Source organism: Echiichthys vipera, assembly GCF_963691815.1.
Source record: "Echiichthys vipera genome assembly, chromosome: 10".
Taxonomy (NCBI): Eukaryota; Metazoa; Chordata; class Actinopteri; order Perciformes; family Trachinidae; genus Echiichthys; species Echiichthys vipera.
In genome coordinates, this window is record NC_139835.1 from 11,372,864 (window position 1) to 11,398,386 (window position 25,523).

Sequence of the window (25,523 nt, forward strand, 5' to 3'; positions counted from 1 at the left end):
TATCAGAATGCTTACAAAAATCCTAAAAGCTTTATGTAATAACCATAATACCTTGTTTCTAACGGCCTCTTTGGCAGTAAGATGTATCTACAGGTGAGCCTGTTCCTTCACTGTGTGTTCCCCATTTCCAATTACAATGAAACGCAGCATAACTGGCAGTGAAGAGCTCCACCGGCAGACCGACCACTGTCAGCAGCGTCACTAACATGGCAGTGCATTTGCATTTAGCGAGGGAATGTCACCACAGACACACATATTGGAATACTCGCCAAAAAGGCAACAAGTGCTTTCATTAGTGGGTCATATGATCATCACCATTGTTTTAACTCACTCTTTGATAGATAGTAACTTAGACGATTAACTAGATGAAAATCTTATGGATTATATCTTTAAGTTTCCAGCTGATCAAAAATGAGGGAAAAAGAAAAACAACCTTCACAAACATACACTGAATCATGAAAGCTAATCATGAGTGGTTAAATCATCAGTGATTCCTCTAGGTTGACTGCTTTGGCCTGGCAGATAGGATGTGCTCCCACCACACCAAATTCCATTCTCAAATTAAACACTTTTCCAAATATTTAAGTTGTTTTTGTAAAATCCACTTGAACTACTCTTCACATGGAAGAAAATAAGCCACTTCTAAAGCTGGTTCGCCTGCGACTACTTTTATTTCCTCCTTCCAAAACTGTGGTGAAGAACACAAGAAGCAAGTGCCAGGAGATAAGTTTTCATTCAAACAAAATTATGACTAGTGTGTTAACTGCATGCCAAATTAATCAGAGTACACAAGGCCAAATTGCCTCTTAAGTTACTGTATGGCTACAACTGGTTGCTGACAAAAAAGGTAGCATTCACAAGTCAAAAAAATTATCTGGTCTAGCTCAGCTAAAAACACAAAAACACTGTCATGTTGGGGTGCATTTCACTACCGGACCCGTTTGTAACCGGTAGGGTATCGGCAACAGGTTAATCTTCACTTAACCTGTTCAACTCACTATAGCAGTTTAGATGACTGACACTGGACTGTTCTACTGTTATTACATACGTGTGAACTAACCACAGACACTTGCCTCGTTCATGGACACATGGCAGTGCACTGCTGCAGAATGAACATAGAGGAAATGATATGTGGAGTTATTTTTTACATTAAAAATAGACAGCTTTGGCCTGGCTGGGGTTTGCTTTGGCTTGGTGGCCTGTCAGGCCTGTATAATTATAGGGGAAACATTCATTATTCTGAAGCCAGGTTAATTCTCTGAACCCTTTGCTCTTTTTCTTTTGGACACACGTTTGCAGCATCCACGTCAAATGGGCAGTCTGAGTGAACTCACTAACCTCTGAAATGACCTACATTTAAATTTCCAGGAGGAATAAAGCTAATCTATAATGGAGAGGTTTTCACGTAGCATTGACATGGATGAGAGTCGGCAGCCATAGGAGCAAGTCAGGGGGAAAAAATAACCCTTTATCTTTTTATGCCCTGTGAGTGAGTGTGAGTGTGTGTGTGTGTGTGTGTGTGTGTGTGTGTGTGTGTGTGTGTGTGTGTGTGTGTGTGTGTGTGTGTGAATGTCAATAAAAGTAGGGTAGATAGGAATTGGCATAACTGGTGCAAGAACGATTTATAACTACTGTATCTTTCTGACCTGGGCCACATTCAGAGTAGTGGACACTTTCTCCAGTTTAGCCTCCACTGTACGGTAGCTGAACGCCCTTTCCAGCACCGTCTGTTCAGTCCCCAGCAGCTCACACATCTCCTTCAAATCTGTAAAAACGATAGAATCATTACCATGGCACGATTACAATTATTCTCATTCTGTATTTTATGCTGCCACTAAACATGAAGCTGGTATTTCACGCTCCATTTATTCACAAGAATAAATTGTTGGGGGGTGGGGTCTGGTTGGGGTACTGGTCACTGTGATGTTTTACAGCTACTGCAATTGTAAGCCTGTTGTGCAAAGATGCTCAATTAATAACATCAACCAATCTATTTTTTCCCATCTTTTCATTATCTCAGTGATTTTCGAACAATTTATTTTAAGTATTTAATTATAGAAAGATTTCAACAGTTAAATATGGCTCTGATGTAATCACACTGGTGGAGATGGAAGACTGCTAATAAGTAACTTTAAAAATTAGAATATTGATGCATGCAATATGACTGCGACAAGCATTGATTGATATGGAAAAGCATGTATTTTCCTAGCATAAATAGCAGTAAGATAAACTATGCCACCATTATGGAGGGAAATATGTAAAGGTATTATTTGCCTGAAAGGGACAGCCGTAGGAGTGATGACACAAACAGCTCGTCACGCAAATCATAAAATGCAAATATGTATTAGACTGCAGAAGAGATCAAAGCAGCCAATAGGGGGCAGTGGCTCAGCATCAGGCCAGTAGGCCATGTGGGTAAAAAGGGTTAAAGGTAAAATGATTGACAATAAATCATCTGAACAAAAATTGACAAATACATTAAAATAATTATTTAATTTGTTTGATATTTATCTGACAAAGTATCAGAGATATTTCCATAAAGAAGAGACTCTTCTTTCAAACTCACCGTTTTTGTCTTTAATGCGGCTCTCGTCGGTGCCGTTACAGCGAGACTCTGGCTTGAACTCGATGTTGCCGAGCTTCAGCACGGCTGCCACCAGCTCTAGCACTGACTGCACCTCGTCCTCCATGAAGCCCACGATCTGCATGGCATTCTGGGGGGGAATGAGTAACAGATCAGCTGATGTTGTTGAACCTTATTAAGAAACATGGGCTGATAAAAGGGAACTAAGCTTCACATTCATTGTTTATGTGACAGTGTCTATGACTGTGCAAACACACCAGTTCTGGACACATTATTTTTACAGCCTGCAGCTAGTGTTGTCATAATAATAAATTTGAATATTCAAAAAAAAGATTGAACAAGTTAGGGCTGCAGCAGTCAAAAACCTTTGCTAACCAGATACCCATGTCTTTTTAACCTCTAATTCAAGAGAACAGTCTCTTCTGAGGTCTCTCTTTTGAGGGACTCGAGGCTAAACTCGGAGAGGATTGGATTTACATAATTCATGGGTGCCGAGAAAAGAGGGAAAAAAAAAACATTAGGGATGCACCGATCCAACTTTTTCAGTCAAAATATCAGGCCAATACTGACTCAAATAGCTTGATCTCACACACACACACACACACACACACACACACACACACACACACACACACACACACACACACACACACACACACACACACACACACACACACACACACACACACACACACACACACACACACACACACACACACACACACACACACACACACACACACACACACACACACACACACACACACACACACACACACACACACACACACACACACACACACACACACACACACACACACACACACACACACACACACACACACACACACACACACAGAGAGAAGGCATTATGAGTTGCGAGTTATGATTTTTAATGACTGTAGTAGCAATATGAATGCATTATAATTGCAAAACGCACTATAGATGTGGTCTTCATAGAAAGGTTTACCAAAACAGAATATAATCACATTTCTAAAATCAGATATTTATTACAATCATTATTACAAATGTCTGCAGTGACTTACTCCTATTTTGTGTGCAAAGTAGTAATAGAGAACTAATACAGTGTTGTTTTTTATGCATTTTATGTATTGTATCAAAGTTTAAAACTCTAGTATTGTGACAACTTTAAAGTGAAAAACTGAATATTTAAGTGCCAAATATGACATAACATCCTTTACAAAACTAACATCAATGAAGCTTTTGGGATCATTGTGTTACCAAACACCCACAGCCTTATGTTTCTTGTTTGCTGTGGTACATGTTTTCATATTTGTTCAAACTCAGGTGTCAAATTACAACAATGCTCAACTAACCATTTAACTAAATGTTAAAGGGGGGGGGGGGGGGGGGGGCTTTATGGTAGCCACGGCCATGTGGAGGGGACTCATTGTTTAGTGGGAATGTCCTCTTGTGTTTCCGGTGAAACCCAGCTGTATGGGGAATACTGTGAAAACTCCATGTGAGAGGTGATGAGAAGCAGGATGTTAAACAAGTAAAGGAGTATGTGACCCAACAGACTGCAAAGGCTTCTGCAGTAGCTGAGTGGAGCATGCTGGAGCAGGACTGATAACAATAGAGTGTGGCAGAAATACTCTCTTATAGACACAACATCCTCTGTGTCACCGTCAGTAACGATAAGAAGTAGTGGCATTGTACACGTGGATCTGAGATCTTGCATGTATGTGCACACACATATAAATAAAAGGAAGCAGCTGCCTTGTCTCCTGTGGTTTACCAAAAGAAATGCTGCTGCTGCTGCTGTGCTGTTAAAAGTCAAACCATTTAGTTAAATGCCAAATATGAAACTCCCCATGTTTAATCAATGCAAAACTAGAAGTTTAGTTCACTCAAGTTCACACACAGTTCAAAGTTCACCTGCTTTTGTAACATGTGGGAGTGTTTTCACAATCCAGAAGATGGACTTGGAGATCTACATTCTGTTAGTGTGTTAAATCCAGGAGGAGGAGAAATCAGACTGCCTCTACCCTCTGTCCAGAATTTAGATTATCTCGGCCTGATGTAAAAGGAAAGTCTGTGCTGAATGCTGCCAGAGCATGCCTCCACTTGTGATAAGTGTGTTCTGGTTTGTCTTGTTTTTCTGAGAGATCTTTTAGAAAAAAATGTTTGAAAAAGTGAGATAATTTCTACCAGTCCCAACTAGGTATGAGGTCATTCTTAAAATATCAACTGGAATTCTGACTAAATTTGGGCAAAGTGCATATCATTCAGCCAATACACATTTATGTACTACTCACTCTGACTGTCCTGAAGTTGGCCGCATCATCCAGCCCATTGACCGCAGCAGAGTCCAGGCTCAGGTAGTTGTACTTGCTGAAGTCCCGATCCAGCTTCAGCTTCTCTGTGACACACAAAACATGTGGTTGCTATTTAAACTACATTTGTTTAAAGCTGGTTGGTTAGGGGCAATTTAAGCCTCATTTACATTAAATGTAAATAACGCAGCTCAACGCTCACAGCTAGGAGATGCTTGAAAAATAAAAACAAAAAGACACAACCTTGTAATGATGGTTACAAGCTACTTTCTTCAAAGACCATCTAAAAAAAAAAAAACAACCTCTTGAGGGTGCAAAGCTTCAACTGTGACACCCATGCCTTCAAAGAGGACATATGATAATTTTTTAGGTTCATACTTGTATTTTGCATTTCTCCTGGAACATGTTTACATCCGTCTGTCTGAATATACCAGTTTCCACCCTCTGTCTCAAATGCTCCATTTCAGTGCCTGTCTCTTTAAGGCCCCCTCCCTAAAAAGCCCAATCTGCTCTGATTGGTCAGTGTTTCTTAATCTTCCACGTATGTGCTCTTGGTGTCTCTGCACCATCGTTGCAGCAGGGGAATTACTGTATTGGCACTGTAGCGGCACTTTCTACCTATACTATAAAGCGTAGTTGTGACATCACAGTTTCTGACAGTACAGTTTCTGAATACAGGCTGTGCGTATGTGTCTGTGGATTGATACTTTTGTTGATACTTTCAAAGTATTTATATAGCACCTCGACCGGCTTTGTAATAAAACAAAACAAAACAAAAAAAAGACAATAGTAATCTCACTTTTTACAATATGGGACATTTAATCCACTTTTGTCCAACCATCAGGTTGTCACTCCAAACACAATTTCTACAGAGTGCATGCTCTTAGAGTTACGACTGTGCACGTTATTCTGGAAGATCAAATGGCCTTTTTAAAAGCCCCCATAGCTAGTAATAAAGAAATCTATTCCTCTGGTGGGTGCATGTGTCGGATTTCATTAGTGGCTGCATTAACTACAGCTGAATCAGGCCGCTCTGTGTGCGCTCTAGAGGCATTGACCATTATTTAGCTCTCCTGTGTTCAGGACATAAAACAATGCCCTCCGTCCAGAGAAAAAGCAAATAGAGGGAACCGGTTTCACAGCTAGCCTTTGTTCTCTGTACTGTTTGTTAGGCAGGAAGACTGGGCCATTAATGCAACAGCCATGTGTTTCGAGCAGCTGCAGTCCTGATGGGAAATATTGATGTATGTTTTTAACCTAAGAACTGGCACGATGGTGCTTCCAGATGACAATTAAAGTTTTTTTTTTTTTTTTTAGCTGAAAGTGTCACTAAATCCTGACAGCACAATGACACAGGCGATCTGTGACCCTGTCTGCCCCCAGAGCTTCTCTGTGTGCTCGTAATGGCATCTGATTGTCAGTCAGGTGCAGTGGATCTAGCAGATGACATTAGGAGCAGACAGACTGTCTGCCTCAGTGCTGTCAGAATATAGTGACAAGTTCAGCAAATTTATAAAAACAAAGCATTTTTAAAGAAAGTTACCAACTTCAGCTTTAAGAAGATGCATATAAAAATAGGAAATTCAAATAAGGAAACAAACTCCATGCTCATGTTAACAATCCCAGTCTGGAGTATGACACCTAAATTGAAACAATGCAGCAGGAGATCCAACAATGGAGAGTTTCCTCTGGACAAGCCTGCTCAGCTAGCTACTGTGAAGGTTGATTCATCACTTCCTGTGAGCAGATATGTTTATATTCTGAGACCACAAGTTATTTCAGGCAATCCCACTAAATATAAGACAACCCCATTTTGTGGTGTGGGCTGATCAGAACGGATACAAAAATAACCTTATCCACACTATTTTAAAAAATACACTGATGCTTTGATTCAGTGATTTCCAGCATATTCACGACTTACTGAGCGTGTCATCAGACGCTCCCGACAAGAGCTGATAAAAGATGTGGAAGTTCCTCTCTCCTCTTGGCTGTTTCACCACACGTGACTTCTCCAGCAGATCTAAAATAGTTAAGGACAACAAAAGGAAACAATGATGCATGGTGACAAAAAGTAATTTCCTAACAATAGTCTTTAGCGGTGTCCTTGAGTAGTAAATATGAATCTGACCTGCTATAGTAATAAAAATGGGAAGACCCCCTAAATCAATAATTCCAATGTTATTTCCATGGCATAAGGAAGTCCAATCAATATTTGTGACTGCGATGTGAAGTAGTAGATGTGAAGTCTGAAGCTGCTCTATAGACAATGACCGGGAGACAGATTTGTTTATTTTCTTTTATATATCCAAATGAGCTTTGTTCTATTGTAGAGCTGTCAGTTGTGAAATGTCCCCATATACTCTGAAAACCACCCGGGTGCTCTCAGTGTCATCTAGGACATCATTCTGTCTGTCTGTGGAGCAGCTCCACACTTTATACTTGACAACATCATTTTAGAAAATGGATGTAGTTCACCTTTAAGGATGCCAACATCTGTACGGAGCTCAGAGGGCTTTCTGGTTCAAACTACTGTATGTATTCAAGTTGCCAAGGTGACCAAGCCAATGCTGGTAATTATTTGTGTCGGCATAAACACACTAGAGGAAGTGTACAAGAAAGGAACCACAAAAGGATATCAAACGTCAGCCCTTTCTCCTGGGCTACCGACCAAGTGCAACAGTACCTGATTAGAAGGGGACCCATCATCTGCTCCCTGCATTAGGCTGAGTATGATTTAATTAAAGACCAACAACTGAGCTCAGCATCTGAGGCAGATCCTCTTCACTGCCAATCTGGCTGGATAATAGTTTTCAATTTGTCTGCTTAAAAAAACATCTTATTTTAGGAGACCTAGGAGTTTACATTACACCAAAGTGAAAAAGTGGAAAAAAATATCCACATGACATGACATGCCATTTGAACCACGGTCAAATTTCCAGCCATTTTTTCTAAGACTTTGCAAACTCTGACTCACCAGTCTGTGGGTGCTGAGAGGACAGAAAGGCCACTTTGCGCTGAATTCGTAGATATGCTGCAAGCACCTAACTAGAGAGTCCTACAAATAGATCCGGGGCTGTCAGAGGTAGCGGGGGTCAGGCTGAATGGGAATCTGTGCCACCCACTGGCCATGAGTTACATAAGGCCCTCAATAAGAGCCAGTACATCAATAATACAACATACAACATTCACTGAGTGACTGACACCAGCAATACAGAGCTGTGGTCAAAGATTTAGAGAGGGTAGAAACATACCACTAAAGAGCCACTTTCTCCATTTTAGCATCTTATTGAATGTTTTTAAAAAAGGTCCTTCATTTCATTTTCTTGTTTTATTTGAGGTTTTTACTAGGACATGTTTATATCTTTTAATGTTAAACAAACTCCTGACGGACCTTTAATATATTTGGTCCTATTTGTTTAACTTTTGTGTGGAATCTCTGGTTATTCTCATCCTAAGGGGACTAAAGTTACTTTTCACATTGTCTCCAGCCAAACCCTCCAGTCATTTTGTTATTGCTTTTTTGAGCCACAGCGTCCGAATTTATACAGTAAAGCATCCTGAACAGCATCTGTTGCATGCAACATGTTCCCTCTCCCTTAGATAAGCAAACACACATTAAAGTAGCAATGTGGGAACAATATCCTGCTATGTTTTGACTTTGGTTGTTTGGCTGCCAAAAACTTCTTACCACTCTATCATTACCAAAGCTATGGAGAATTGGCTTTTCAAAAATTATAGCTATCTAATCTCAGCTGTAGGGAAGCACTGAGGGCTCGACGGATGTAAATCTAGTGGAAAATAATGAGCTGAGAGGTGAAGAGAAATCCACCCAGGCTTGCTCTGCTAGAGCATCCTCATCCATCTGTCTAGCCAGCCATGTCTGAACCAGTCACATGTCTGTGGCTCTTCTTCACAGGCAGTCCCTTGTGTTGGACTAACTCAAACAGACAGAGGTTCATTTGTGTCTCAGCGTTCAGCTTCTCTCTTTGTTTCTGTGACCTCTGGCGGAGAAGTCAGCACAGACACAACAATGTGAACAAGTGCAAGATAACAGAGAAACGAGGTGAGGAGAGAAAGTCAGTGGGTGGAAGGGTGCATTCTATTCGGTCTGGTAGCAAGCTTGGTTTCAATAAAGCATTAATCGATTTTAAGGTGAGATGTTTCTGGTCCACTGTTGGGGGTGCTGTCCCGTGGATGGCATTGGCTCAGGAGGCTATAGAGCTCTACACCTCGGTGTGGAGCCTCCTGTCTGCCTTGGCTGGGGTGGTCCCTGTGGCAGCGCCCCCTGCAGTCATGGACAATGATTTCTCTAGTTGTGCGTGGCTCCCAAAGGTAGATTCTTCCTCACCTCAGATCTCGGTGCCGAGCCATGTGTCCTCAGCAACAGCTAGTGTATGTCTGTGTGAATATCTATGTACGTGCGTGAGTGTGTATGTCTTTGTGTATCTTTGTGTGTATATTTGTGGGGGTGAAAGGTTTGGGTTATCATGGTTTCTTTGTTGTTCATGTTTTGTTTTGTTCTGCTTTTATTTTCTCTGAGGCACTTTGTGCTACTAAGAAGTATGAAAAGTGCCATATAAATAAAGTTGATTCGATTTGATGTAATGTCAATACTACTCACAGTTGCTGATGACTCCACCCAGAGGATCTCCTTTAAAGTCAAACTCAATGTCCATGTACTTTCCCTGTGGATCAGAGAGAAACAGTTAGAACTGAACATATATAACTTTACATAACATACTAACATACACTGTCAACACATTTTTTTTTCACTGAGGACTAAAACAAAGCATTTCAGGCCACCTCTCTCCCTCTGTCTAAAACTTGGATGTTAGAACATAGAGCCTTGTTTGTTTGTTTTTTGCTGCCCCCCCTCCTAACCTCTGATGTATTAATAGTAGAAGGTTCTCAGAGCAGGCCAAGCTCTACTGGTGAGTGGGCTCCAGCCAAACTCAATAAGCCCGCTGCACTCAGCAAAATTAAGTGACAGTTTGATTCATAAGTCTCTGATAAACTGATGGAGCTCTGATGAACTAGCCTCTAGTAGAGAGGCCTGAGGTAGTTGTCTAGAGGCTTACACCAAGGTTACCTAAATATAAACAGATCAGGGGCATAATCCTTTATTACAATACTCCCTGTTTCAACTCCCAAGTCCAAGCACCAGCACATGTTTGGATGTTCCAGTGAAGGTAGATGATTGATGTTCCAGTGAGGGTAGATGATTGAAAGTAGCATGAAAAGGAAATCTAAAATTGGGTTTGGAAAAGTATATTGGCAGTTAGCCTGCTAGCTGCTACTGGCTGGTAAATCCAGTTTCCATGAAAACAATCAAGCATCACCAGAACAATTCGAAGATGTATATTAGTGTGGAAATTTTCGATTTCCAAGGGGTGTCATAGTCGATAGACCTACAACCAAGCAGAGCAACGAAACAGGCCAGCCAGGTCACAAACTTTCTAAAATTACAGCTTAACAGTACATTAACGTCTCTTGTCTTCATACACCCCGAGGAAGGTGCATGGTGCGTTGGTGTTTTTATTTTTTAATATAAATTACCTACCTAAGTACCTACTAAAATAAAGGGTTTTTAAACTTTTGTTTGTGCCTGCACTTTTTTTCTTTCTGATCTGTTTGAGGGACACCAGCAGCGCTCCTGTGATCCTGTTAGTACACTAAAATATGTTTCTGAAAACATTTTAGGTGAGAAATAGACAACACAGTACCAGAATCTGGATTCATATTTGATCAGCGCTGTCTAGTTTGACAGCTCGATCAGAGTTTTGTGAGCCTGGTAGGATGTACTGAATGGACCTGCAGACTGCACAGTGATGCTGTCGGTCATCATCTTAAACCCGCCCCACACATGATAAAACATTTGTGATTGGTCGTCTGGAAATCTGTCTGAATAGGAGAGGGGCCAGACGTACCTGCCAGTGCAAATGAAACATGAGCTAGATAGATTTGTCAGGTTTCCGGGCTAGCACCAGGGCAGTGTGTTGCAATCAAACTTTTAGATGTACTGGAAGTTATTCAGATAAACAGACTCACTTATTGACAAATTTGCAGCTAAATAAACATTCATGTTAAAAAAAGATAGGGGTGATCTGATGCAATGTCTTGTCATAAGGGAGGAAGCTTAAGCAGGCAGCTGCTGCTGGACTGGACCTAACTGAAAATACAGAGCCAGAAGGTGTGTGAATACCCTTTTGGTAAAAAAAAGAAAAAAAAGTGGAGCAAAACACACCATTTCCTCTCATACCGCCACTGCCAGGAAATTACTTGTTTTCTGGATCTGATGCAAACAGTGAATCATTGTTATGATGCCATCTCTGTCTTCCATAGAGATTAGCATTTGATTCATTCAGCTTCTTCATTCAACTAATAAACAAGTGTCTATTATTTTTCTCAATTTATCATTGAGAGATGAGTAGAAAATAAATATTTTCAATCTGGACACACACATTTCAGTGTGCTTGGCAGGGTTGCCAATGTAGTGGCATATTCAGACTATCATGGGACAGGGTGAAATATATTGTAATTCATTCCAATGCATTCTGCTCAGAGTAATCACGGTCCACTGCTCTTTTGCCAACAGCACAGAAGGAATCTCAGCCTCTCTGCACAGACAGCCGACACAACCACTAAGTTGCGCGACAATGCCACCAATATGCAAATGAGCGTTGGCCTCGTCTGGTGACTTTTGGAGACATTTGGCGCAAGTGCTAACTACTTTCTTTGGAATAGAGTTGGCAACACTGGTGCTTGGTCTGCATTGACATTTGACTCTGCAGCAGATGAACAGAAGTGTAGGTCAAAGGCCTTGTCCTGTTTGCCGTAAGGAAAGTACATTTACAAAGGCCATTTAACATGTGCAAGTATAATATATCAAGCGTGCAAGGCCTGCTGTAATTGAGGCAGTGCGTGGGTTGTTGTGAGGTACAGAATGTACATTATATTTAAAAGCCCCTAAAAAGGATGTTATTCCTCGTTTTAATGCCAGGGGTGCACAGATTGTGTGGCATCTGCCGATATTCACCTTGTTGACTTCCGTTTATCCGTGTTTATTAATGTTAATCTTCTGTGTTGCATCAATTTAACACCAGCTTAATTTTGTGTTAGCTTAAAAAAAGGTATTGAAGCAGTTATTTTTTCAAAAAAATAATCTGCCACTTGAAAGGAGGTTATGGTTTGTAGGATTGAACTGTATGTTCCTTCAAAGACAGGCAAATGCCCATAAAAATAGTTCTCATAATTAAGATTTGGTTGTTCCTCTGGCACAAAAGGGGGAATGAATAGCAACAAACAAAATAAACAACAACTGTATCTGCTAAACTGTGAAATTCTGGGTCGATACAGTTACTGACTTAAAATAGCATCCGGTGCATTCCTATTTAATGTTGCTGTGAGACACGTACTAACATGCATCACTTAACAAGGACATGTGTCTACAGGAAACATTATCCTTGACATCTTGTGAGCTTCAAACCAGTTTATATACACAAACCCCTGCAGGCCTTAAACCATTAAGCCGGTGCAAAGGCTGTTGTGACTTAATGCCAGTGTCTCGACAGAATAACTGTCATGAGAACTGATGCAGCTCAACCCAATTACAGAAGTGAAGAAAGTAAGCAACCACAATATTGTAAATCCTACTTGAAGTTTAATTTAGTGAGAGGCAGACTGATGCAAGCACATGAATGATGACTGTGTGAAGAAATGAAAAAATATGGTATAATAATGGGCACAAAAGTAGGGAATCAAACACTGTGGGGCTTGTTTAGGAGAAAAAGTAGAAAAACATTGATGAAAGTGCCTGATTATGCACTAGCTTGAATGAAAACATCCAAGCTGTGCATAATATTCAGTAAATAAGGCCTCATTAGAGAAGCAAACATCCAATTAAACAACACAGCTCTGAAGAAAATACTTACAAATCTGGAGGAGTTGTCATTCCTAACTGTTTTGGCATTTCCAAAGGCTGAAAAAAGAGTGAAAAGCATAATGGGACATGTTGAAAACATTGTAACCAGTGCATAATTCATGCCAATCCGTCTAGTATAGAATTACAGCCAATAATATCAAAGCTTGTTTACAAATATCCCAAAACATTGTGCCTCCCTCCAGCTTGCTGTCAATCATATACGGGCTGGATGTCAAAGCTATTAGTACTGATGAAGCCCCATAATTCTGTATGGATTAAGCAAAGCACATGGGCTTTCTAGGCTTAGGCGGGGCTGAACCTTTGCTGTCACACCACATCCAAGTCAAAGTGCTCCAATGTGTGCCAGTGCTTATAAACAAACAATATCAAACATGATTTTAAAGTCACAATGTTGTCAAGCATGAATTTTGAGTGTGATCGAAAACATGTATCAGAAACACGCGTGCATAAGTACTCCTCATTTTACGTGCATAACTTTCAGAGCAGTATTTTCCAATCCCTCTCAATTTGCTTCTACATTTCAACATTAAAATGCTATTAATGTGCTGTGCATCCCAGCCCTATTAGCATAACTGCTTAACTGCTGATAACGGCTGATTAATGTGCATTTTAAGTCCATAGTTGGTTGAAAAAGAATGAGAGTCACAGGGTGCAGAGCATGACACAGACACACTGTATGTAGCACAATACCTGTGCCCCCCTCTCCCTTTATTTTAGCATTAAGGCAATTAGATTGGCAGGAGTTAAATTCTTGCAGATGTGCAGGTTTTCTGCAGCAACTCAGCCCCCGGCATACAGCTTCATCATTCATGAGCATTTCCTGTCCACTGCCCCCAATTAAAATACAGCTGTTTCTGTGCCAGCACTGAGCAGTGGGATTGAGACTGTGTGTGTGTGTGTGTGTGTGTGTGTGTGTGTGTGTGTGTGTGTGTGTGTGTACACATGTATATGTGTGTGCGTGTGTGTGTGTGTATGTGTGTGTGCGTGTGTATACACGTGTATATGTGTGTGTGTGTGTGTGTGTGTGTGTTGGGGAGAAGTAGAGGAAATACAAAGTGTGTTACATAGTATATAGAGCTCCTAATTATCTACTGATCATCTTACGTGTCTATGACAATACAGTTCCTGTGTTCATGTGTTTCTCTGTTTATCTGTGTGTGTTCTACATCTAAAAGTTATGTTTTGCAGAAGGCAGCTGCATTTTGAGGAGTCTTTGAAATGGGGCAGAGTGGCCAACGTGTATAATCTCCAAATGTGAACTTCAGACGAATTAGCCCCTGGATTAGTTTGAGTGTGAATGGCGCTCACTCACCCTCCAGCACAGGATTGGACTGCAGCAGCTGTTCCTTGACCTTATTCACCTCCAGGCCCTTCCCACACACCGCAGCCACATATGACATCACCAGCTTACTGGCCTCTGGAACACATATACACTATAAATATTAGGTCGAAGCTTTTGCTAGACATGACTGGGGAACAAGTGCGACGTGCCCACCCATCTCAACATTCCCCATAAAGTCCCCCTTACCTCATCCCCCCTGATACTCATCAGGAGAGGGTGTGGGTCATTCCTTAGTCTGGGGTACTGAGCAGAGGAGGAAGCTTCGTAACGGAGACCCACTTTTTTAAGTTAAGCCCCTTTCACACAAGCACTGAAACCCTGAACTTATCTAGACATTGCCTGAATGGAATTGCATTCTGAAAATGCAATTGTCCAAATCAGTGGTATCGGACATCTAACTTAGTTTACCCTGCCAGCTCCCATGCACAAAGTCTGTGCAAGGGCCCATTTGTGAGAATTCATTGATCTAGTGGGCATGTTGACAAGGTTTCATGTGGTTCAACGCAAAACCGGAAGAATACAAACACACAAGGGTGAAGAAAAATGGTCATTTACATGAAGATGGCAACAAAAATGTCCAACTCGAGAGATGAAAAGTTTTGTGAACTTCTTTCGTTAAGGGCAGACACCAAAATCATCAGACAAATGGCACGGCAAGAAACTTGGTTGTATCCTGTCTCCTGCACACTTTACACAGGCACCACCCCTGGCATAAACCAAAAAGAGCATTTCCAGTGAGTGAGAACGCACACACGAACAGTCTCCTGCTGCGTGCTACATGCTAAAAAGAGCAGCTCTTGACAATGTCGGTACCTGACTTGTCAGACATTATCCAGAGTTCATATAAGAAAACAGATAGACGTTGACCATAACAACATCATGTTATCATTTAAATGACTGATTTTACTGGGAAACAGAGGACGCACTGAAGAAACTGACTTTATTTGGATTAACAAAGATGATCCCTATTCACCCACTTCTCATGTTAGAACTGCAGATGAGGACTCAAGAGAGTGTGTTGTGAATAAATCATGTTTGCAAAAATTATTTTCTGGATGAGAAATTTGACACAGGCTCAAAAGGGCATCTTGTGCTGTCTGAAACAAGTGGCATGGCCTTGTAGGATGACTGCTGGCATCAGGATCACTGCTCCTGCCCAGTGAGATGACAGTGACCCAGAACTGATGATGTGTGCGATGCGCCAAGCAAGGATAGAATGGAGACAGGCTGCGGATGAGCCTGGCATACAAACGGCTCCAGACACGCTCATACATTTTATTTAGGAAGAGAAAGGTGTGGAAAAAAGAAATATGCAGAGATCAAGAGTCACTGCTCTGCTGAGTAACAAGGTACACACTCCTTAATCTCACATTTTAATGTCTCAGGGTAGCAAAATAAACTTCAGTCATGTCTGGCAGACAATTGAACTGTTATGTCTCCTGCACGGTACTGCTGGAATCTGATAACAGTCACAGCTCCTCACTGGCAGGAGCCACAGCAAGACAGAGAACAAGACACACACATTAAAGCCAATGACCCATATCGATATGGTAGGCACATTTTTGATGGCCTTATTCCACTACAAAGCTTCGGGGCCGATGAGATTACTGAAATCCAAATTTATCTCCTCGACTTGGCTGAGCAGCTTCTTGGAGTGGGGATTTTAATATCCATGAGGCAGAGAGAGGCGAAATAAAGGCTAGCACCTAATGCAAAACATGATCTGTCAAATGTCATACTGTGCTCTCTATTGCTTGGTCCTGGATCTGTTTTATTGCTGTATCTCTGTGTTTTCCTACCGAGATGATAATGATTATTGTGGTTGACTGATAATTCCATACTGTGTTGACAGTGGGTTTTGTTAAAATGCTTGCGTGGCTTCATAGCTCCTGATGTTTGATGCCAAAATACTACAGGGAAAGTTGTGTCATGAAATCTGAGCACCAGCCAGAGAGCAATGGGCCACTAGTTTCAAAGCCATCAACAGCATGAAAACAACACGTTATAATATCAATACAGTTGATGGTTATGGCATCAGTGCAGTGATACACAAAGACACAAAGGATGCTTCAACACCTATAGTACGGTAAACGATCCTTGTTAGCAACTTATCGTCATCATAAGTTAAGGTTTTGAGCAATATCACCTGTTAAATCTGTGTGCAAATGAGTAAATTTGACCTTTTAGTTAGACCTAAATAGATTTTTCTCTATTTACAATATGCCCACTATAATAATTTACACATTGATTAATCCATTAATAAATAAATGGAATGCTTATTTTGGTCACGTCCGATATTTGGGTTGGATCGCGTTCTCACCTAAAGTGAAACAGACTCTAGTGCACTTGGAAGCAAACCGAGACCCACGTGTGCAGGGGAACCAGAGTCTGGTTGTTTAGTCCGCACAGAGTTCAAATGAGCTTTCACATTGTCCAAAACCAACCAGAGTATCCGACGAAACGCTCCAGAGGTGTTTAGAACTGACCAAACAGCTCTGGTGTAATAGCACCCAAGAGTAGTACATAAAGAGCCATAACTCTTATGGAATGGTTTTGTTTATGAATCAGCATTTGGACATCTATATGGCCTTCAGTGCCTTTGTGTATAATTGAGTAATAAGTTTATGGGATAATGGGACGAGCACACGTTTCCATATTTAGTAAAGTCCTGAACCTGAAACATAAAGATGAAGCTGTGATAGTTAATGTTGATATATACATTTTTTTCCTCAATACTGCTCAGCCCTTGATTAAAGCCATGAATTTTTGTTTATTTTTTCACTTTCACACTTGCAACTGGACATGCAAATCCAGAGTGTGTGTGTGTGTGTGTGTGTGCGTGTGTGTGTGTGTGTGTGTGTGTGAGAAGCTGCACAATGCTACAAATACTGAAAGACAAACCTTCATTAAACAGTTATAGTTCTTGAAATGCGTCGTTGAATTATTGGAATCAGTCAAGCAACCTACGTGCAAGGGTCAAGATTTAAAATACTCAAAGTATGAATGCAAGGCTTTATAGTACAGGAAGATATTTTATGAGGAGATTTTGAGTGCTTTCCTGAAGTGTGTGCTCTGCCAACTCAATATGGCTTTTACCTATGACACTGCAGGACCAACAGAGACCAGGAAATTCCATTCCTCTTGGGTTTCTGTAAGGTATGAGAAACTGCTCCCCAAACATGGCCACATCATTATAAAACCAAGCAGAAAAAAAAGGACCAGGGATGTGAACACAGCAGCCTCTAGCATCAGAAGGCTTCATTTAGTATTTCTAATCCAACGCACATAGTCTAACATGAGCTTTGAAGTTTCTTAACTGAAAGAGTGGATGCTGACTTGAAATCAGGAAAGCATCTGTATGCTGGTGGTCTACTTTGATATGTCTACCTCTACAGAGTTACAGCCATGTTGCATGTACCAACATGTTAAAAAAAAAAAAACAGGCATCAAACTGCTTCTGATCTCAATCTGTACGTCTTATCTTGCAGTTGCCTTTACAAATACTTTTTGACTACACTTTAAATAAACGTTTGTTCATCACTACAAACAAGAAGAGCCGAACAGACAAGAAAGCCTGATGATGCATTTTAAACTCTACTAGCTACTCTGTTCTTGGATCATTTTTATGTGTTTTTTTCCTTTAACGTTTCATAAATTCATGTTCATACTGGGAATAGACGCATTGGGGATATGAGAAACAATAAGGTAGGAACCCAGGTTTGAATGTGTGTAACGGAGTATAGAAGCAGGGTGATGTTGGACCAGAGTGCCTGATACTGCCCAACTCCCAGCTTATCGAAGTATGGGCAAAGAGGTGGAGAGTGGATGGAGCTGAGGCGGGCCGAACAAAGTATATCCTAGCAACCTGTGACGGCACCCACCTGTCACTTGAAGCGTCCACAACTTTAATTATACAGAACTTTAAGCTTTAAGATAATTCAAACAGGTGAGTTATATAAAAATTCCCCCCAATGCAATTATCATGCACAGGGAAATAACCATAGAGAGCAGAGCTGTTTTTGGTACCAGGCTGTAAACATTTTTTATTTATTTATTTCTGCTGTTAAGATGGACATTGTTTCATGTTGGTGTATGGTGATGGACTGCAGTTACAACCCTTGAGGTTGCTGGTTGGAATAAACTGACATTGAGATAAAAATGAGTTAACGTTTGGTTACATACCGGTTTTCCCAGCCCCACTCTCCCCTGTGATGAGGATGCACTGGTCCTTGTCCTGGTCCCTCAGTGAACGGTAGGCCTCATCTGCCAAAGCATAGCTGGAAGACAAAAGCCATAGAGTCTTTCACATTACAAGTAAATGCACCCAGCTTACATAACATCCTTATTTTCCCTGCATATTGTGGGGGGTTGATGTAGAGATAGTGGTGTAAAAGAAGTTCAGAGGAAAAATACACTACTGTGCGTCCAAACTAATCAATAGCATGTTGGCTTTATTGAAAATTAGGTCGCATCTGTAGAACAGCCACAGCACTGGAGTAACTTGCAGCCTTATTTAGCTTCACCGGCTGGTTAACATTTGGGATTTGGCTTTGATAGTTGGAATATTGACCATTTCCTGCTCTTTTTGCTAAATTTAACTACTAAACCTACTGCACCCAAACACAAAATAAGAACAGTTACATTGTTTAAAGCCTTTTTACTAATGAACTGAATACAGTGTTTTAACAGCCATATAAATTGTGGATTTTTTTTCCTGGTGCTATAAAAATAAAGAAGAAACAAATCTGCTTTAATCATACGCTGGCAGGTGTTTGGATGATGCAATTAGTTTCTGAGAACATAGAATAACCCTTGGTGGATTAGTGAGTGATAAAAGTAGAGCAGCTATTATAAAGTGAAGCCCATTGTCACACATACCAGGACAGTGATACAATGGGAAACTGGGGCTGAATACTGCAGTATCACCCCCCCCCCCCCCCCCCCCCACACACACACACACACACACACACACACACACACACACACACACACACACACACACACACTGAATTCCAGGACAATAAATTATTTGTTGTCTCTATGCAGATATTCCCTGATGAACCTTTGACAGAAGGGTGTGGATGGTGGGAGGCCCATATCACAATGACAACTTTTTTTTAAAAATCTTATGTGGCACAGTGGTCTGTAATTTCAACATGATACACCCGGAAAGAAGGAACACTAAAGGGTAAGGCTGCGGCAATAGCCTTTTACAGCTTCCATTTGGCAAGCAAACAGTTATGTACAGTGTTACGAGGAGTGTGTTCCAACTTCCTCCTCCACCAGGATGCAGGACTGCAAATTCTCTTTCTTCATCTCTCTTCCCCTTGTACTTTCACATTCAATCATTACTCTGGAATTTTTTCCTAAGCAACGTCTGGTAATAGCAGTGATTGTGCCTTATGCTAGTGAGAAATTAAGTTAGTTTGAGACAAGGTAAAGTGGAGTTGGACGATCATTTAAGACCTCCACGATGAGCTCTGTCAGAAAAGGGGAACACCACCTAAATTGAGAACTCCAGTATGTTATTTCCATGGCCTGGGGAAGTTAAATCAGTATTTGTTAACATGAGCTACTCTCTTTCAAAGCCAGAAACCAGAGGAGTAAGTCTCAAACTTGTGATGTCATCAAACTATATAGTCTAGAGCTGCTCCATAGACAATGAATGGGAGACTGATGGTTTTCTTTTTGCTGCCCAAATGAGCTTTATTCTATTGTTGTGTTGTTAATTGGGAAACAGAAAATGTCAACAAAAACATCTTGTTCATTTTTACTAATAGTTTTGGACTGTTTTAGACGATAGGAATAATAGGGAACATGGCAACGGCAACCAGTATTGAAAGACTTGGCCTAAAGTTGTACTCCATAAGATTTTAGTCTATTTAATTGTCTTTTAAGTTACTATCTACCAAAGAGCGGGTTAAAACAATGGTGATTGATCATATGACCCACTAATTAAAGCACTTGTACTTTCCATTTCGCTGAATCTTCCGTGGCAACATTCCCGGGCTAGATGTAAATAAGTCGCCATATTAGTGACACTGCTGACAGCAGATGGTCTCTCGGCCCAGATCGTCACTAACAGCTATGCTGCGTTCAACTGTATCAGAAATCGTGAATATCGGAATATAAATAAATAAATAGTCGGCACACATAGTGACCGTGAACATGACAAGATGGAAGGCTCTGAAAGAACAAGCTCACCTGCAGTTACATCTTACCGCCAAAGAGGCTGCTAGAAACAAGGTATCTCAATTGTTATGGAGTAGAACTGTAATGCTAAAAACAGTGTGTGGCGGCAGCCAGCAAATTTGTGAGCGGGTGATATCACAAAGGAGGAAGAGGAGAAAGAAAATTGATATTTTAATGATGGGTTTATGCTGAGCAATACCGAAAACATCTGTACATAGATGTATTTGGATGTGGCGACCTTCTTTTTTCAATCAACTTTACTTGTCATTAATTTACAAAACAGTGCAGCACAGGTCAGAAGGACGTCAAAATCTTGCTGTTCAGATTGTGGTTGCATTCAAAAAAATCCGATACATATCTGATTCAGTATCACAAGTGGCCCAATTCTGATTCAGAAATGTCAGATTCAATGCGACTTGTGCTGTTCTCTCCCCTAAACCAGAACATTAGTCATTTTATTTAACACTAGTAAAGCAGGCCCTGCTGAAGTGCCCTTGAGCAAGATGATAAATATACTATCATTGCAGGAGAGTTGTGTCTGTGAGCCAATGCTACTTGCTTTAAAACCATCAGTGGCAGTCTTCTAACTTTTCAAATATCAAGCTAAGATCAACATCTTTAAGTCTTTTCTTTTCACATTGACTGCAGGGTATATATAGATTGAGGTAATTTTGGAGGAATGCATCAAAATAGTCTCTCCCCAGTGTCTAATTTGGTCTAATTCCTTGCCTGGAGGGTGGGGGCACTCCAAGTCTCCCAGGTCTGAGTAATATCATTAATCAAGTACTTCTATACACCAAGAGGGCTAGACGGGAATGCAAAAAGGAATGTCTGACATTCAGGGGTTTCCATATCGCACTAACACTAACTCTGAGCATGGTTGCAGAGGTTAGATTTATTTGTATAGGCAAAGCTGTTGTCAGAGTCAAGCACACTCCATATCCAAATGTTGCGTGGCACCGGCCAGCAAGCTACAAAATTGGTTAGGCAGGGTTCAAAATTATTTTTTAGAGACATGCTAAGACTACAATTTGAGCCTGTATACTGAACAGTTATGTAGCATCCCTCTGCAATTAGTTTATCTCATCCAACTTCCATGAATACACCAAGACATGGAAAAAAGAAGCTAATGTCTAAGAAGAAAAAAAAATCAAATTTGGGGTAGAGCAACGAATATACTGTATTAGTGCAGTCTGTGTGGTGAGGAGCAGAACTTGGAGCATATAATCACACACTGAACTAACACTGACCTCCAATTTTAAAAAGTAGCTGATTGCTAGTAAGAAGTCATGACAGAGAGAGGCCAGAGCTGTACAGCCAGATGAATACGCTCCAGGCCACAGTACAAAGTTAGAGCTCAGGCTTGCTAATGGAGCTTAGGGTTCTGCACCATCACACATCGATTTGGACCAGAGCCCATGAAGCCTGGCAACCCGTCCTTTCCCTCGTCAGCCCCCAGTGTGGGCCCTGCTCCAACAAAACCCAAGGAAAGGGGGTACACTACCGGAGAAGAGAGTTCCTTCGAAACAGCCTGGTGAAGTGAGTTAATGGGCTTGGAAAATTAAAAATTATTCAAAAGGTGTCTTTTTTTAAAACACTCGACGTGCTATGGTGCACTATTTTGAGAGGCTTTTCATTGGATTCATGTGGAATTGCCATCATGCCCATTGATCTCTGTCTAGTGTTTTGGAAGTATGAAACTTTAAAGGACGAAAAGTTGTGGTTGTTTGCAGCTGAAAGTCAACAACTGTAAAGAGGTTAATTTCATAATGGAGGACTCAGTGAAGTTTCTTAGTTGCACTACTACAGTTGGCAACTGGAGGTGATTAACTGCAGCGTGTCCAACTTATTCTTGTACACCACTGATGTATTGTTATAGCTGCTGCGGTAGTGAGCCGATCACACATCACATGAAATTGTTTCAACAAAACTAAACAAAGTTTTTTTTTTTTTCTAGATCTGGATTTGAATGCAGGTATTGTTTAACTGAAGAAGTTTCCATACAACTTGGTAGTGGGTTGTTATGGTCGGTATCTGGTACTGAGACCCAGCACCAGTTAAAATATCAACAATGCAGGTTTAAAAATATCACAAATAGTAATAGTAATAATAATCCACATTTTAAATGTTAAAAAAATAAATCAATCAAAGAACTGTATTCAAAATGGCTATTTGGCCAGAAGCAAACACTCAATTTGTTCCGAGGACAAACAATGAATATTACATGAACTGTTAAAAAAAAGTCTTGTCCGGCACAAGCCTCTCATGCAGAAATCTCCGACCCCACAATTTATGACAGCCCAGCCCCTTTACTCTCTCCTTTACACCACGTTTGTAAGAATCCATAGGACATTACGTCACTGCTGAAAAGGGCAGCACAGCGCAGCAGATGTCTGCTTTGTGAAAACACTCCTGTTGCCTGACCTGATCCTGACAATGAGCAAACCATCACACAATTATCTCACCCCCAGAGGAGGCCAGTGTGAGGGGGAGTGTACCAGGAGAAGGAGAGGGGTGTAAAATAGGAGTGGGAGGTCCATACACACAAACACATGACATCTAGTCATATGAATATTAACGACCATCGCATAATCACAATATGAATAGAAGTCACAAGCCACACCCAAAATTGTGCAAATACAGATGATAAAAAGGTTTAAATCTTAAAACATTTAGAAGAAAAAAGTACAAGACACAGCTAACTTCACAAAAAAACTAATCTGTATTTTTATTCCCACATACAAAAGCGAGGCAGAGTTAGAATTAATGATCCTGCCTGTGGCTACAGCATTGTGCTATCATTAGGGCCATGAAAGCAGTATGAACAGCAACTGGCTGTACCACTTCACAAACGGCGAAGTCAAAATGATGATGAAGCACCAAGGTCACCATCAAAGGCAGAGGAAGCAGTGAGTGAGGCACCAAAATCCCAGAGGCCTCCCTGATCAGTGTGTGGAGCTGTGTGCGCGGGGGTTAGGCTGGGATAAGGCCGGGATAAGGCCGGCCTTGGACCATAAGTGCCGCTTGGCACCTCCCCTTTGCATCTGCCTGCAGGCTGTAATTTGGACTTGCACGTGGCAGCGGTGAACACAAAGCCACACTGGCATGAGGTAAGCAGTAGAAAATAGTCTAGTCAGTTCTTTTTACTACCAACCTCTGGTAACTGGAACAGAGAAGGAGATGATGGGCCCGCGGTGTGTGACCTGAATCTGAAAAGGGTGGAGTACTCTGAGGGCAGATTCAGCACTTTAAAGTCATGATTTGTAGATGCTAATGAAGCTGTAATATATGGGCTGGAGCGCAGCCCACCCAGCTACTTGGAGATGACAGGACTTTTGCAAACAATAATCATCTCTCTCAAAGGCTGGTAGGCATGTCTTCATACTGACATGCAGCATATTTAAATACTTGTTTAAAGAAAGCCCAACTTTGTTCATCCTCCAGCCCTAAAATGAATAAACTCACTACAGAGCTTTGATGCTAAATTCCGCTGTTCTATTATGCATTTGTTTGTATACACGGGGGGGGACCTGTGATCTCAGTGTGATCCGGCTCCTCTAGAGGCCACAGGAAATCCGCTTGGCACTGACGGAGCACACAAGGAAGCAACACTTCCCTGATGTTTTATGACCAGGTGGAAGAGTGGTTGGCTGGTGGGAGACACACATGCATATTCAGAACAGTGGCACGCATTCAGGGATAGTTTGTGATCCTGCTGGTGCGGGTGAACAGGGGAGCAGATGCAAAAGCCGTTTTCTTATATGCACTCTGCATAATGTAATAAATAAAGCAGGAGGCAGGGCATGACGTAGAATACACTATGGTTACGTAGCAGGTTGGTAATTAGGTCATGAACAACTGAGTCTTTTACAGTTCCTCGAATTTGACTGATGATTGTGGCATCGGCCCTTACAGAAACAAGTTCTCTAAGCAAGCGTCTTTGGCTGAATGACCCTCCTTCAGCTTCATATGATTGTTTTCTTCTGCTTTTGAGCGAGCCGCATGATAGAAACATTATAAACTCAGTCACTTGCTTGTTGCAATTTCTCCAGACAATGAGCTGCTCTGCTCTTACATTTAAAAAAGCCCTCAAAACTTGCAAGGTGAAATAACTTCCTCTTACTCTCTTAATTACAAGCTCAGAGTGAAGCACTGCTGCCACAGATCTCTAATTCACTCAACACTCTCTTGGAGCTCCCTGGGACCTCTGCTAAATTACTCATTGATACTCCCCCACCCATACATCAAACTTCGAGGGGGTCCAGGGCTTTAATTTACTTTACTGCACAGCAATTTAGTGTTCAGTAGCAGGGAAACACACAGATTCTAGTTGTTTGTCTGATCCTCGTAAAAGCAGGAAATAAGCAAGCTGAGTAAGTTAGCAAAAACATCCTCAAAGTAATACTCAAACACAGGCTCCTCAGAGCCACGTTCAGTGGATTTTGTGAAAATCAGCATGCAGAAAAATCTATAACTCCCAATTATCGAGTGTTAAAAGGCTAAAAGAGTTGACCGGATTGTCTGAATCATGATATTTCCTACAATGAAGGCCTTGTGTCTTTGGCTAGAAGATGTAGAAAAATACACTTCAGGAAAGAAAAAAATACATGGCCACATGTGCACAGCCACAGACAGGATGATGGAAAGAGAGGAGCAATATGTCTTTTTATAGCCCAGAAAGCACCAGCTCTGTCAAGTCTGAGGACTTCCTCTCTTAATCCTGCTCGCTCATGTGTCAGCCTTCCACAGTGGCAGTGTTTCCGGTCACTTCAGGCTCTCGGAGCAATGTAAAACCCATTGTGACACTGAAGTATAGTCCTGATGACATATAGACCAAGTGACCTATTAAACAAACTGTACTAGACTGGTCACTGCCAATGCCGCCACTGGCACACAGAACTGGGTGGATAGATCGGCAATCTCCAGTTGCTGGGATGACTGTGGCCGGCAGTAAAATTGTAACATATATTCCAACCTAAGTGCATGACCTGCTATGACCTTAAAATCTGAAAAGTGAATAATGTCTTAATATCTATTATCAGTTTGATTTGATTTTCCAATATTAAAAATAAATGTGTAGTCTTTGAGCCCTGCAGGCATCACAACACCCCCTGCACACACTCACAAAGCTGCACAGAAATAAACTGTTACGCCTAATTTAGTACA

At 41.2% G+C, this 25,523-nt stretch overlaps 1 protein-coding gene across 3 annotated transcripts in view; it reads right to left on the reverse strand.

Moving 5' to 3' along the window:
• myo1b (myosin IB) overlaps positions 1-25,523 on the reverse strand; it is a 70,626-nt gene that overhangs the window by 21,701 nt on the left and 23,402 nt on the right. For all 3 annotated transcript variants that reach the window (XM_083922017.1, XM_083922016.1, XM_083922018.1), the window contains 8 exons: positions 18,348-18,442; positions 14,136-14,240; positions 12,813-12,859; positions 9,503-9,566; positions 6,803-6,901; positions 4,864-4,967; positions 2,567-2,714; positions 1,647-1,765 (listed from right to left, as the gene is read on the reverse strand). In XM_083922017.1, coding sequence (XP_083778143.1) covers positions 1,647-1,765; positions 2,567-2,714; positions 4,864-4,967; positions 6,803-6,901; positions 9,503-9,566; positions 12,813-12,859; positions 14,136-14,240; positions 18,348-18,442 — 781 coding nt within the window. The remainder of the gene's footprint in view (positions 1-1,646; positions 1,766-2,566; positions 2,715-4,863; positions 4,968-6,802; positions 6,902-9,502; positions 9,567-12,812; positions 12,860-14,135; positions 14,241-18,347; positions 18,443-25,523) is intronic.